Genomic DNA, 14,171 nt, shown 5'->3' with positions numbered 1-14,171 from the left:
TTCTGAGGTGAATCATTCTTCTGATGATATTGGGAAAAAAAACATGCCTCCCAGCAGAGACTTAGAAATGGATTTCTCATTGATTAATTCTTCCACCTTCCCAGAGATTTCTCTCTGGAGAGAAGGAGGAAGAGAGGAGACCTGATCAAGGTGTACACAATAATGAGGGGAATAGATAGTCAAAAGCCAGAGACTTTCCCCCAGGGCAGGATTGACTGGTACGAGAAGTCATAGTTTGAAGATATTAGGAGGAAGATATAAAGGAGATGTCAGAGGTAGGTTCTTTACGCAGAGTTGTGAATGCATGGAATGTGTTGCCAGCTGTGGTGGTGAAAGCAGAGTCATTGGGGACATTTATGCGACTGCTGGACATGCACATGGATAGCAATGAGTTGAAGGGTGCGTAGGTTAAGTTACAATATTTTACATTAGGATTAAATCTCGGTACAACATTGTGGACCAAAGGGCCTGTTCTGTGCTATACTTTTCTATTTTCTATGTTCAAATTCTTTTCAGGAATGTATTATGCAGGAGATAATTAAAGGAAACAGGGAAAAAAAAATGTTTACAAGACAGCAACATCACCACTAAACAAGGGACATCAAATGAGGTGATGTCAAATTAAAGATCAACATATTGTACTCATAGAAGTCTTTTATTTTTAAAACTTATTTACATTTTAATGAAAATACCAATCTATGATTGTAAATTCATGGAACAAGAGAGCCCAAGGACACAGGGAGAAAACAAAAATCTCTAGCTTTCTTTACACATATTTTTGGCTTGGGAAAAAAGGGCTCTCTCTTACACGGTGAGACTGTTTCAAAGTCTCATCTTCTATATACCATTCCCTCCAACTTGCACAGCAGCTGTATAAAAAACTCAATCCCAACCACTATTACTGGGTCAAAGGAATTACAACTATGTACAACTCAATTTAACTGTACATATCTGAAAAACAAGTCTATGTTCATTGAGACAATATGCCTTTGGCATAATGTATACCTAAGAGGTAAACTGAAATCTGAAAATGCAAACCACTAAAATATTTGATGGTTTATTTTCAAACAGGTTTGCAATTTGTAATACAGTTAAATCCTGATTTTTTTTAAAAGTTCAAACTTCTATAAAAAGAAAAAAAATGAACTGATAGAAAAATAAGAGTCAGCAGGAAATCGGTTCGTCTGGTAAAATTCACTGCTGATTGGAGGGGAAACGTCACAATGGATTGGCTGTATTTTTATGTTTATAAGAAAACATTTGCCTGGATTGGAACAGTATTTACACAGTACCTTTCACACTGAAATGTAACGAAGCACTGAACACAGCAAATTCCTTTTGTAAGTACAATGACTTGTGTTGAACTGGTATTTGTTCTTAAACATTACTATTCAATGTGAAATTCTATGCAAACAAAAAGGAAGGTGTTTGACACATTCAACTAAATAGCAGATATCAGATTTACTTTCATCTGAAGGTGATAGTACAGTAACCTTCAAAATCTGGCAGCAATTAACAGTCTTTGAATAATGTACTTGGTTAAGCAATAATGGTTTCAGGAATAAAGGCATGTGCACATTCAAGAACTTCATTTGAAAGATGAATTTCAAATTAATATAAAAGTATGCGCTGTCATCAGAATCAGAGTGCAGATGTGAGAAAAATGGATAATAAATAAATTAAAGTTTAAGAGGCGATTACTCAGGTACTAACTTCCAAAGTGACTCTCCTTTGTTCCAAGTGTATCTCTCAGTCCTGGATGCATGATCTACTTGTACTTGAACTGCTTCAGAATTTCTACATTCGCTTTCTGTATTTCGTGGAATATACATTTCCTGTCTTTCTGTAGTGACTGCAGTTCAATCCAATAAAAAAATGCATCGCTATGCCATTAGTCTCTTCAAACTGGGGATTCACATCTGAAAATGAGCTTTGAATGAGGGGAAAAAAATCAGGATGCATCCAACATCTGTAAACATATAAAATTCTTTGCCTTGCACAGTTTTATTAATCCAACACTGCAAAACATTTCTAGATAAATACTTGGACACTGCAGCTGCATGTGGTGTTTAGGTGGCTGCCAGTAATGTAGATATCACAAGAGAGTAGATTGAAAACCTGCATACAAATTTTATTGTACAGAATATTTTTCAATGTTTTCAGATTTCAGTTTTTAAATAAATCATGCATTTAAGGAGATGGAATAGTATGCAATGAGAAGACAATTAGTGCACACTCCAATATAGGGTAACAACTGGTGCCCTTCACTCCATATGGGTATTCTAAACATCATCTCAACACGAGTTCCTCTTATAGTCACTTTATTAACAACCTTAATGACTGTAATCAAGATGGCATTGGCTAATATAGAAAACACAAGTTAAGGACCAATAGGGGCATTTGTGGAGATTTTAATGATGCTTCCTTCACCCCACAAGCTGCAAATATTTGCATCTGCATGGGACAAGTATTCATAAAGTGTACAGGTGCATAAAGCAAGCAGAAGGACCACAGGAAGTGTTATGTGGTGAGCTCCAACTTATAGTGCCAGAATGATAGTGGTGGTTGAGGGATTTTGGAGGGGTATGGTTGCTTTGGCAGGGGGGGGCGGGGGCGGGGGGGTGAGAAGAGAAATGAGAGAGAGGAGGGTCTAAACCTTGTGCTGAAGTCCAAATCTCTTTCTCACCAGCACTTATGCCGCCAAATTTACCTATGCCACTGTGGAGCAGTAGGGAAAGGAGGGAGTGCTGCAAGTGTCTTTTTAAACAAAAACAAACCCAAAGTAATTTGAACAGAATTGAAAAACCATTAAAAATATTGGCTTTAGAAAAGTGACATGAAGAAAGCAGTGACAATAAACAGGATCCACTGCATTTTAATTCCGAATGTACACTAGAGACATGTTCTGTGTATATAACTTGTCAGTCTAATATTTAGCATTATGTTTTTACAGAATCTTATTTTTAAAAAAAAGTGATTCAAAACATGTTTCTCAGAAACTAAAAGAGTCCTTCAGTCACCAAAGGGTCAATTACCCAAGTTCCCTTTCAAAGGGAATCTTCTGTACACCTAAATACAGTAAATAAGTTGCAAATTCAATGTTGCACTATAACTGGTGGCATACAGTACTGCAGCATTTTTTTTTCCATAGCCATCTTTATGTTGCAAAACAAACTTTGATTAGACCAAGATGCTGTAAAAGATTTGATTTTCAACAATTTTAAAATATAACCTGAACAAGAAGTGGGTACAGCCCTTTTAAGAGAAAAAGCTTCTTCCTGGGCAATGGCCTGCACATGCATGTTGAACAGTATCAAACTGAAATTTTTAAAATGTCTCTAGTTACACATTGCAGCCTTCATGCAGCAACTGTATAACAAAGAATACCGTGATTTTTGAATTTCTGGAAATATTTTAACTAATGCTTTGTTTATAACTGCATATTTTATGACAGCTATAGTGTATTCAATATCGCAAATATATTAATTTCAAAAGACTGTACAAGGCCAAAAACATAGTCTAAAATCTCTTTAAAATGGGCTAGACAGAATAGGTGTTATTCTTACAGAAACATATTGGATATCCTTAAAATATCCAAACCACTTTTAATACACCTCAGTACTAAAGCAAGCACTTCAACATGTGTATTATAGAATTAGCTTATAAATACATTACTGACACGATTGTTCTGTAATGTTCAAAGAATGGATGTTAACGTGACCAACATTGAATAGACCAGTTAATCATGTATTCTGAATAAAGTCCAATAATAGTGATAAGGAAACAGGTTTCTATATAACAAAGGGTACTATGTTTAACTGCACCATTAATATTACACAGTGGAAAACGTGATTCAATGCTTGAAAACATGCAGTTTGGTGCAGAGGCTTTTGAAGAGACTGCTCTGTACTTGAAACATGATTGTACTATGTAATGAAGGGCCATGAGAAACAGGTGTGTTGAAGTACAAAGACAGACATGAACTCAAGGTGATAGATTTGTTTTTTTTAATTAACTGATATTGGTTGGTGCATTCAGAATTCATGATTAACAACTCATTTTTTTTTTAAATAAATCAAGCATTTTCTTATGTTCAGTAGTCATCAAGTGTCTCAATTTCTCCCATGTTCAGACGCTCAGATGAAGCATTTACAGAAAAACCTATGGAGAGTGGGGAAAAAAAAGAAAAGGATGATTTCTGTTGACATGAGCATCAAACTAGAAAATAGTTTCTGGCACGTCACTGTTTGCCATTATGGATATTAGGTTGATATTTGAACTATACCCAAGCTAACTCAATAAAAATAGCAAGCTATTCTTAGGCAATTTTAATAAAGATAACACCCAGCATTACTCTATGATATCTGAAATGTGTTGTGTGTGTTACCTGCAGCAACAGTTAAATCCCAGAAAAAAAGTTTAATTTAAATTCTTCATCTGTAGTGAGAAAACAATATCATGCTTTTAAAAAACATACCTAGCATGTCTAATCTGACACTAAACACATGGTCAAAAACTAGTAGAAACATTTTCCGTGTACAGCATATTGCAAATTTAAACAAGACATTATCCTTACTGGATTTATATCTTTTAATTCTCCAGATTTATTTTGAAGTCAGAATTGGAATTCATTCTTAAAGGTCTCAATACATGATATTAAATGCATCTTCATACATGCATGAGTTTCTTAATAAGTATGCATCTTTGCAATAACCAATCCAAAACAGCTAGGTTAAAGAGTATACCTGCTTATTTAATGTCTATTGCAGTAATTGCAAATAAGCATCCATCAAACTACAGACTTCATATAATGCAAGTCAAAATGATAAGTGTTAAGGAAAACTATGAGAAAGATCTATTTAATATTTCAGATCCACAATGCTGCCAAAGTGAATATCATTAACGAGTTATTTATCCCCAATAGGAAACGCATATGGTAATAAGAGTTGTGCTTGCCATCTGGAATAAAAGTGGGAAGAATGAATTTGGCCAATCTGCTAAAAAGGGCTAAATCTGATAGTGCAGAAGTGATTAATGTATCAAATCTAAAGAGGCTGAAAAACAAACGGAATAATGATAACAGGACATTTATCTTAAAACTGGTCTATTCAATTACATTCTCATTTCTTATTTTGGATAAGCCAGGCGTCGGACAGATGTGAGGTCCCAAACCAAGTTATTACAAAATTTAAAGGGAGTTAGTCTGCTCTGTATGAGCACTGCACTCATCCAACAAAGACAGTTCACATATTCAACAAAACTTTGGTATAGGTTAACGATTGAGTATTATGTTTTTAGATTAGATTAGACATTAACTCAGCTAAAACCACGCAATGGAAGCAGAAAGCTGATGAGTTTTATTTGTGGAGTCAGAAATGATGACTCGCCCTGTCAGGCGAGAGGATCATCTGAAATATAGAAAAACTGACCCTAGGCACTAGCCTTTATTCTACCTTTCCAGCTTCTATTCATGACCTGGTCTATATCAGTTATTGTGGAACATGGATGTCTTCAGTACGTGCTGCATGTTAATAAGTTTTCTGTGCAATTATAAATTACTGTGTAGAGACTGAAGTTGATACCTAGATAATCAAGAATAGATTTGTGCTTGTATTAACAATAGTATTAATCAGTTCACTGAGTTGAGCTTCTGGCCTATTTATTATTTAAATATAGTTATGAACCTCACATCTTATCACCTAAAATGCCAATGCATTGAAGCTAAAGTTAGTTGGTCAATCAAAAATGTGTTTCTGACAATCAGAATGAAATTATAAAAACTCTGCTGCATTTGTTGTTTTTCTTGCTTTCAAAATGGTGCAAAGAAGCAAACTTCAGCAGAGAAGCAGTCGCATCAGGTAATACCAATTAGCCACAACCAGCTGAGAGTCAAGATTTAGTGCAGTATTCTGCTCACATCTAGATCTCACCAAATGTTTTACAACCAATGAGCATAATATTATCTGTGAACTCAAACTCTAGCATTGCTTTGAAAAGTGCATACTAACCTAAAATGCTGGGATCAGCACGTATCATCTTCTGTTTTTTCTTCTTTTTCCCAGACTGCACAGATTCAAAATTAGACTGTTGATTTCTGCTGTGATTTGATGGATAGATAGGCTGTAGGCCTGTATGACTCACCGTCCATGCTGAATCCTGAAGCATTTTGAAAAAAACATGCCGGCACATTAAACAATGTTTAAATTACACACATTCAAAATGCCAATTTTGGTGGTCATCAGCAATAACCCTTTTCATCTTAGATTTTATCCCTTTTGAGACAGTCTAATGTGCAATTTTTGTATATGTTTTGTAAACAACCTATTTCATTTTTTTTCTTTCCATAGAAATGAAAAAGTGGAAAGTTACAGGATTAATGGTACTGAATATTGTTTGTTTAAATCAAGTATTGCCAAAATAAATCACATTATGCTGTCACGTCATAAAACTCTAAAATTGTGAAATTACATTTGCAACTAGTGTGGTATGTTAATTTTACAAACGATTTATTTTGCACGATAAGCATTAAGATTCTGAGAAGTTGCTATCATGAAAACTTCATTTTGAAATGCAACTTGAACTCAATTATAAGAAACAACAACAAACTTCTATTCATACAGCATTTTTCACAACATGGGGACATCCCAAAGCATTTTATAGCAAATGAAGTACTTTGAAGTGCAGGTACTTTCAAAATAAAGGAACAGCAGTTAATTTGAACACAGCGAGTTCCAAAAATAGCAGTAATGATTCTGGAGCAAGTGGGAGCCAAAGTAGGTTAGCAATGATGGAAGAGCTGGTAAAAGGAGTTATATGCAGAATATGACACAGATATAACGAATAACAGATATTTGAGTTGGTTGAAATAGTAGTATAATTGTAGGATCCAAAGGCCAGACGAAAGCTTCGCTGGCAAATGGACTAAGACATAGACAGAAGCACACAGCATTCATGAATTGGAAAGACGTGGCTTAACCAAGAACCAAGGTAAATGAGTGAGCAAAGGGGTGATGGGATACTGGACAGCGTGATTAAGACATGGATAGAGTCGTGGGTAACCTCAAGTGAACAGAAAGTAAAACATGGAATAGCAGCAAGAGGTGTGCTGAAGGTAACAAGTGCATGAATGAGGGTTTTGGCAGCAGTTTAACTGAGTCAGGGAAGAATGTGAACAACATGACAAATGTGCAAATAGTTGGTCTTAGTGATTGCATGAATAAGGTTGTAAGTTCATTTCAGGGTCAAATGTGACAAGTTCTGAACAGACTAACTTAAGTCCAGACTGTTATCTGAGAGGGGGATAAACTGAGCAGTTAGATACCAAAGTTTGGAGCAGGTCCAAAAACAATGACTTCAATCTTACCAATATTTTATTGGGGAAAATATTTTCCCAAACAGTAGTGAAATAATTTAGAAGGACTCCAGTTTGCAGCAGGGTCAGCAAGGAACAATGAAAACAACAGGGAAGCCAATGGAACTCACTGAATAAGGCTAGATGCAAGAATGTGAGGATAGGAATATGCCATTGTTGGAGCCTCTGATTACAATAGGTTTGACAAAAGTTTCACCAAAGTTGGTCAATTGAGAAGAACTGAAGGAGTGAAAGATCAAATATATGAACTGCTAATGGTACACAGTCTCTTCTGCTACATGTGTTTCTTCAATGTGAATTGGCTTTAATGCAATTGAAGAATTTAGACTGTTATTTGTAGAACATAAACTTTCCTTGTGTGTTGGCTGTAATGTAATTCCAGTCCCATTAGTTTAAATGGTGCGGTTATTGTGCGATTTTCTTATAACAAGATTGCATGAGAACAGAATTATTGCATTATATCAGAGTCAACTGTATTCAGGAAGTATAATACATAGTCAGAAAATGTCATTTGTGAAAAAGACAGAAGGAATAAAAGAGGAGTTGAAAAGTATAGATGATATGCCAAGATAGAGAGAAAAATGAAGGGCAATTAAACAAATGGTCTCTTCCTTGGCAGACAAGTCTTGAGTGAAGGCAGAAGTGAAAATGCAAGTGCTTAATTACCCATGGCTTCCAGCACGTCCTAAAATTACGGGCATGCATTGGCAAAGCCTGGTAATGGCAAATAGAGACAACTGAATTTGGGTGATAAATGGCACCTGCAGTTGTATGTCTCATACAAGTATATTAGGACAAGTGGATGGAGTGAAGACAGAGTTCAGAACAGATGGTTTGGCTGTTGTTACTGCCATCTTGTGCCATCCTCTCATTCACTACAGATCAGCAAATACCCTATGACATCAGTCATCCAATGAGGCCTCAGTAATACCTATTTTTTTAGATTAGATTAGATTACTTACAGTGTGGAAACAGGCCCTTCGGCCCAACAAGTCCACATCGCCCCGCCGAAGCGCAACCCACCCATACCCCCTACATTTACCCTTTACCTAACACTATGGGCAATTTAGCATGGCCAGTTCACCTGACCTGCACATCTTTGGACTGTGGGAGGAAACCGGAGCACCCGGAGGAAACCCACGCAGACACGGGGAGAACGTGCAAACTCCACACAGTCAGTCGCCTGAGGCGGGAATTGAACCCGGGTCTCTGGAGCTGTGAGACAGCAGTGCTAACCACTGTGCCACCTGGTGCGCTCCACCTTGCCTTCTAGAAAAGATCTCTCTACCATTTCAACTTTAATGAAATGACTAAAATACATTTTCTTTTCTAGATGATACTTAATATATTGTTTTTTTTCTTACATCTTCAAACACTTTTGCTATGGCCTATATATAGCAGTTTCAGGGTATATCTTAGCATCCACATTTCAAAATCTTTCATTCTCCTTCACAGATCTTAACTTAGTCATAGAATCATAGAAATGTACAGAATGGAAACAGACCCTTGGGTCCAACTCGTCCATGCCAACCAGATATCCCAACCCAATCTAGTCCCATCTGCCAGCACCTGGCCCATATCCCTCCAAACCCTTTCTATTTATATACCTATCCAGATGCCTTTGAAGTGTTGTAATTGTACTAGCCTCCACCACTTCCTCAGACAGCTCATTTCCCCCCCCCCCCTCCACCCACACACACACACACACACACACACACACACACACCACCCTCTGTGTGAAAAAATTCCCCCCTCATCCTAAAACCTATGCCCTTTAGTTCTGGACTCCCTCACCCCAGGGAAAAGACCTTGTCTATTTACCCTATCCATGCCCCTCAATTTTATAAACCTTTATAAAGGTCACTTGTCAGCCTCCAGGGAAAACAGCCCTCGCCTATGCAACCTCTCCTTATAGCTCAAATCCTCCAACATCTTTGTAAATCTTTTCCGAACTCTTTCAAGTTTCACAACATCTTTCCGATAGGAAGGAGACCAGAATTGCATGCAACATTCCAAAAGTGGCCTAACCAATGTCCTGTACAGCCCCGCAACATGACCTCCCAACTCCTGTACTCAATACTGTGACCAATAAAGGAAAGCATACCAAACACTTTCTTCACTATCCTATCTACCTGTGACTCCACTTTCAAGGAGCTATGAACCTGCACTCCAAGGTCTCTTTGTTCAGCAACACACCCCAGGATCTTACCGTTAAGTGTACAAATCCTGTTAAGATTTGCTTTCCCAAAATGCAACACCTCGCACTTATCTGAATTAAGCTCCATCTGCCACTTCTCAGCCCATTGGCCCATCTGATCAAGATTCCGCTGCAGTCCGAGGTAACCTTCTTCGCTGTCCATTACACCTTCAATTTTGGTGTCATCTGCAAACTTACTAACTATACCTCTTATGCTTGCATCCAAATCATTTATATAAATGACGAAAAGTAGTGGACCCAGCACCAATCCTTGTGGCACTCCATTGGTCTCAGGCTTCCAATATGAAAAACAACCCTCTACCACCACCCTTTGTCTTCTACTTGTGAGCCAGTTCTGTATCCAAATGGCTAGTTCTCCCTGTATTCCGTGAGATCTAAACTTACTAACCAGTCTCCCATGGGGAACCTTGTCGAACGCCTTACTGAAGTCCAGATAGATCATGTCCACCGCTCTGCCCTCATTAATCCTCTCTGTTACTTCTTCAAAAGACTCAATCAAGCTTGTGAGAAATAATTTCCCACACACAAAGCCATGTTGACTATATCTAATTAGCCCTTGCCTTTCCATGTACATCCTACCCCTCAAGATGCCCCACCCAAAGTTTCAAACGCATACAGGCAAGTGTATCGAATGTAGCCCTTTACAATTCTTTCTCTTGTTACAAGCTGAATTGTGTTAACACATTGTTGACCCTTCTGGTTACTGTTATCTTTCTTCTAATTTCTGCATTCCAATTGCCATTTTTGTTGTCAAATGTGTGCGTTCCAGTGTGACACCTTCCTCTAATCTTCACTCTTTCTTCGATGTATACATTTGAATTACCATTAAATGTGAAAGACAAAAACAATCGTTATTTTAAACTTCTCGATATACCTGACCTACGATATTTTGTTGGGCTTTTCCAATTCTCTAAACGGCACTGCGTCGTCAGCATACTAGCATTGATGTTCTCGCCTCCAATTTTAACACCTAATTCTATGAATATAGGCAGCGTCTGATATACAAACATCTGATGTATGAACGCTCATACCGACAAACTACGTTAATATTAAAGATGTTACATGTGAATATTTTCCCATAATTACAAAATGCTATTTTTTATTGTACAGTGTTGTGCCCCACGTTGCGTACAAACCAATTTACGAATGGAACCCATTCATAACAAGTGGTCCCTGGGTTGTGTGTATAGACTGAGTAACCTTGGCAACAGTGCAGTCTTGTATCTCTTTACATGAAACAGGTCTGAATCTTTCTTCAAGTCTAATACTTGCTATTTGGTCCCATCACTGGCTGTGGATAAATCCCTCATGTTTATCATCAACAGAACATTTCAACATATTTAACAACTTTTGGTATCAAACATGATCAAATGCTTTATCATAGCCTATGAAGCACAATGTAAATATTCTTGTCTCACAAACTTGATTGAGTTTTTTGAAGAAGTAACAAAGAAGATTGATGAGGGCAGAGCGGTAGATGTAATCTATATGGACTTTAGTAAGGCGTTCGATAAGGTTCCCCATGGGAGACTGATTAGCAAGGTTAGATCTCATGGAATACAGGGAGAACTAGCCATTTGGATACAGAACTGGCTCAAAGGTAGAAGACAGAGTGTGGTGGCGGAGGGTTGTTTTTCAGACTAGAGGCCTGTGACCACTGGAGTGCCACAAGGACCAGTGCTCGGCCCTCTACGTTTTGTCATTGACATAAAATGATTTGGATGTGAGCATAAGAGGTACAGTTAGCAAGTTTGCAGATGAGACCAAAATTGGAGGTGTAGTGGACAGTGAAGAGGGTTACCTCAGATTACAACAGGATCTGTACCAGATAGGTCAATGGGCTGAAAAGTGGCAGATGGAATTTAATTCAGATAAATGCAAGGTGCTGCATTTTGGGAAAGCAAATCTTAGTAGGATGCATGCACTTAATGGAAAGGTTCTAGGGAATGTTGCTGAACAAAGAGACCTTGGAGTGCAGGCCCATAGCTCCTTGAAAGTAGAGTCGCAAGTAGATAGGATAGTGAAGGCGGCGTTTGGTATGCTTTCCTTTATTTGTCAGAGTATTGAGTATAGGAATTGGGAGGTCATGTTGCGGGGCTGTACAGGACATTGGTTAGGCCACTGTTGGAATATTGCGTGCAATTCTGGTCTCCTTCCTATCGGAAAGATGTTCTGAAACTTGAAAGGGTTCAGAAAAGATTTACAAGGATGTTGCCAGGGTTGGAGGATCTGAACTACAGGGAGAGGCTGTACAGGCTGGGGCTGTTTTCCCTGGAGCGTCGGAGGCTGTGGGGTGACCTTATAGAGGTTTACAAAATTATGAGGGGCATGGATAGGATAAATAGACAAAGTCTTTTCCCCGGGGTCGGGGAGTCCAGAACTAGAGGGCACAGGTTTAGGGTGAGAGGGGAAAGAGATAAAAGAGACCTAAAGGGCAACTTTTTCACGCAGAGGGTGGTGCCTGTATGGAATGAGCTGCCTGAGGATGTGGTGGAGGCTGGTACAATTGCAACATTTAAGAGGCATTTGGATGGTTATATGAATTGGAAGGGTTTGGAGGGATATGGGCCGGGTGCTGGCAGGTGGGACTAGATTGGGTTGGGATATCTGGTCAGCATGGACGGGTTGGACCGAAGGGTCTGTTTCCATGCTGTACATTTCTATGACTCTATACCATATCATGAAGTCCTAAGTATTTAGATAACTGATTAACCATCACTAAAAAGTAATGACTTTTATGTAGACATATTAAACCATACCATTTAAATGTAGTATGTTGTAAACCAACCTGTTGCTGCCGTACTGGCTGCTGTTGCTGTTGGCGTTGTTGGTTGGCTTTCTGTTTGGCACGTCGGTCTAGGAATTGCTTTGCAAAGTCTTTTGTTTCTGGCGTGTCACCAAGGTAAGCTCGGACATAATCATGGACTTCATAAGGAGAGTCAACTTCTTTCAAAAATGAGACAAATGTAGGGACTGTAGAAGAATAAACATGAAAATTAAGTTGATCTTTGGAATAAAATGAGATGCACTCAGTACACATACCATAACATCAACAATGCTATCTCAAAATCCTAAAAAGACTTTTATTCTACCTTCATTTGTCTTTTAGTGGTAGAGGAAGACACTCTTAACCTTTACTTTCAACATGGATTTCTACACCATCCCCTAGAAATATATTCAATAGTAGAATTGTTTTATGCAGATGCAAAAATAAAGTTGATGTTGAAAAAATACTGGCATGTATCTACGCTGGATTTTGACATTTTGCCTCATATTTTGAAAACATTAGAACAATATCCAAATTTGAAAATAGTCAGAATTAAAGGAACAGAAATTAGATTGGGTAGTGCAGAACATGCTAAAAAATAAAAGTTATGCTGTCAATGTTTTTCAGATAGCACTCAAATTTCAAAGAAATCCACATGTATATCGCAGAAGAACTGGGTGTTGATTGCTTGGCAAGTTGTCACCAATTCATCAAGACCATACCATGAAGAATGCACCAATTAACTCCAATCTTTTGTTTACATTCAAACCAAGATAGAAGAATGACAAGGTACTGCCCTGGCGAACATCTCAGAAAAAAATTGTTGCCAAAACTTTTGTATAGTTGAAAGTTGCAAACATGAGTGTAATTTCTCGCAAGCATAACTCAATCGCATTGCAAGTGTGGTTTAAAATGGCTGTTACCATAATTCTTAGTAAGTTGGGATAGCTTAACAAGTGCTGTCCATTTGCAAAGTACATTTTCACCACTGTTGCAGTGGCTTTCAGGCATCAAGACAGTGCTCGCAGTCCTTGAAGTTGGTTCAGCATGGAGCTGCTCAACAGCAAGGCATGGTGCAGTGCACAAATTAAAATTTAAAATTTCTTATTCAGTCAGACAGGGGTAGGTAAAAACAGAACTTAAAGAAAATGCTGATGATTGATGCACTGAACTAGCAGTGATTATTGTCCACTTGGGACAATAATGCACCCTTCATCTACTTCATAGGGAGAGGGGGAGTTGTCATGTTTATTTTGCAAAGCTATTGTGACTTCTTCTAGAATGCACCTATGACTGAAATAAGGAGAAATTTCTTCGATCAGAGCTCTCAATCACTATTCCCTCTAATATTCTTTATGGTTGTGTGCACCTCCAGAGTCTATGCATGGCAGCGACTTCCAGAAACCAAACTCAATGTCATGATTGGCAATTATTGTTGAAAGAACAAAAATGTAACTCTGCAAACTGATTCCTACCATCCAAATTATTGGCTGTGTTGAGAACGTGCAACATCTGTTCACACCATAATGTAAATCCATCTTGTGACTTGTTCACACCCTGAAACAACTTCATTAGCTTTTCCTCCTCTTCGGCCTTTTTATTTGCTTTATTCTGAACTCCATGTGACTTTCTGAAAGAGCACCAAATTATCTTGCATTACATCCTGCATGAAGGAATCACATTTCAAGTATAAAACAGATCAGATTCAAACATGAACTGTGATTTTTCTTCAGGGAGTGGAGATGTGCTGTAACTTCAAATGGAAGGTTGGAGGTGCTATTACATGTGCCAGTTCCATGCAAGTTACAGCAGCT

At 38.1% G+C, this 14,171-nt stretch overlaps 1 protein-coding gene across 3 annotated transcripts in view; it reads right to left on the bottom strand.

The window, feature by feature from the left end:
- Positions 1 to 1,442: 1,442 nt before the first annotated feature.
- gigyf2 (GRB10 interacting GYF protein 2) overlaps positions 1,443 to 14,171 on the bottom strand; it is a 254,103-nt gene continuing 241,374 nt past the window's right edge. For all 3 annotated transcript variants that reach the window (XM_087993722.1, XM_087993723.1, XM_043702938.2), the window contains 4 exons: positions 13,833 to 13,987; positions 12,379 to 12,563; positions 6,009 to 6,156; positions 1,443 to 4,161 (listed from right to left, as the gene is read on the bottom strand). In XM_087993722.1, the coding sequence (XP_087849848.1) occupies positions 4,094 to 4,161; positions 6,009 to 6,156; positions 12,379 to 12,563; positions 13,833 to 13,987 (556 nt within the window). In that variant the 3' untranslated portion in view covers positions 1,443 to 4,093. The remainder of the gene's footprint in view (positions 4,162 to 6,008; positions 6,157 to 12,378; positions 12,564 to 13,832; positions 13,988 to 14,171) is intronic.

This window comes from Chiloscyllium plagiosum, unplaced genomic scaffold (assembly GCF_037043375.1).
Source record: "Chiloscyllium plagiosum isolate Xiang-an unplaced genomic scaffold, Cpla_swu_hap1 HiC_scaffold_13, whole genome shotgun sequence".
NCBI lineage: Eukaryota > Metazoa > Chordata > Chondrichthyes > Orectolobiformes > Hemiscylliidae > Chiloscyllium > Chiloscyllium plagiosum.
Note: the sequence above shows the minus strand (reverse complement) of the source record. Positions and strands in the feature narration are given on the sequence as shown.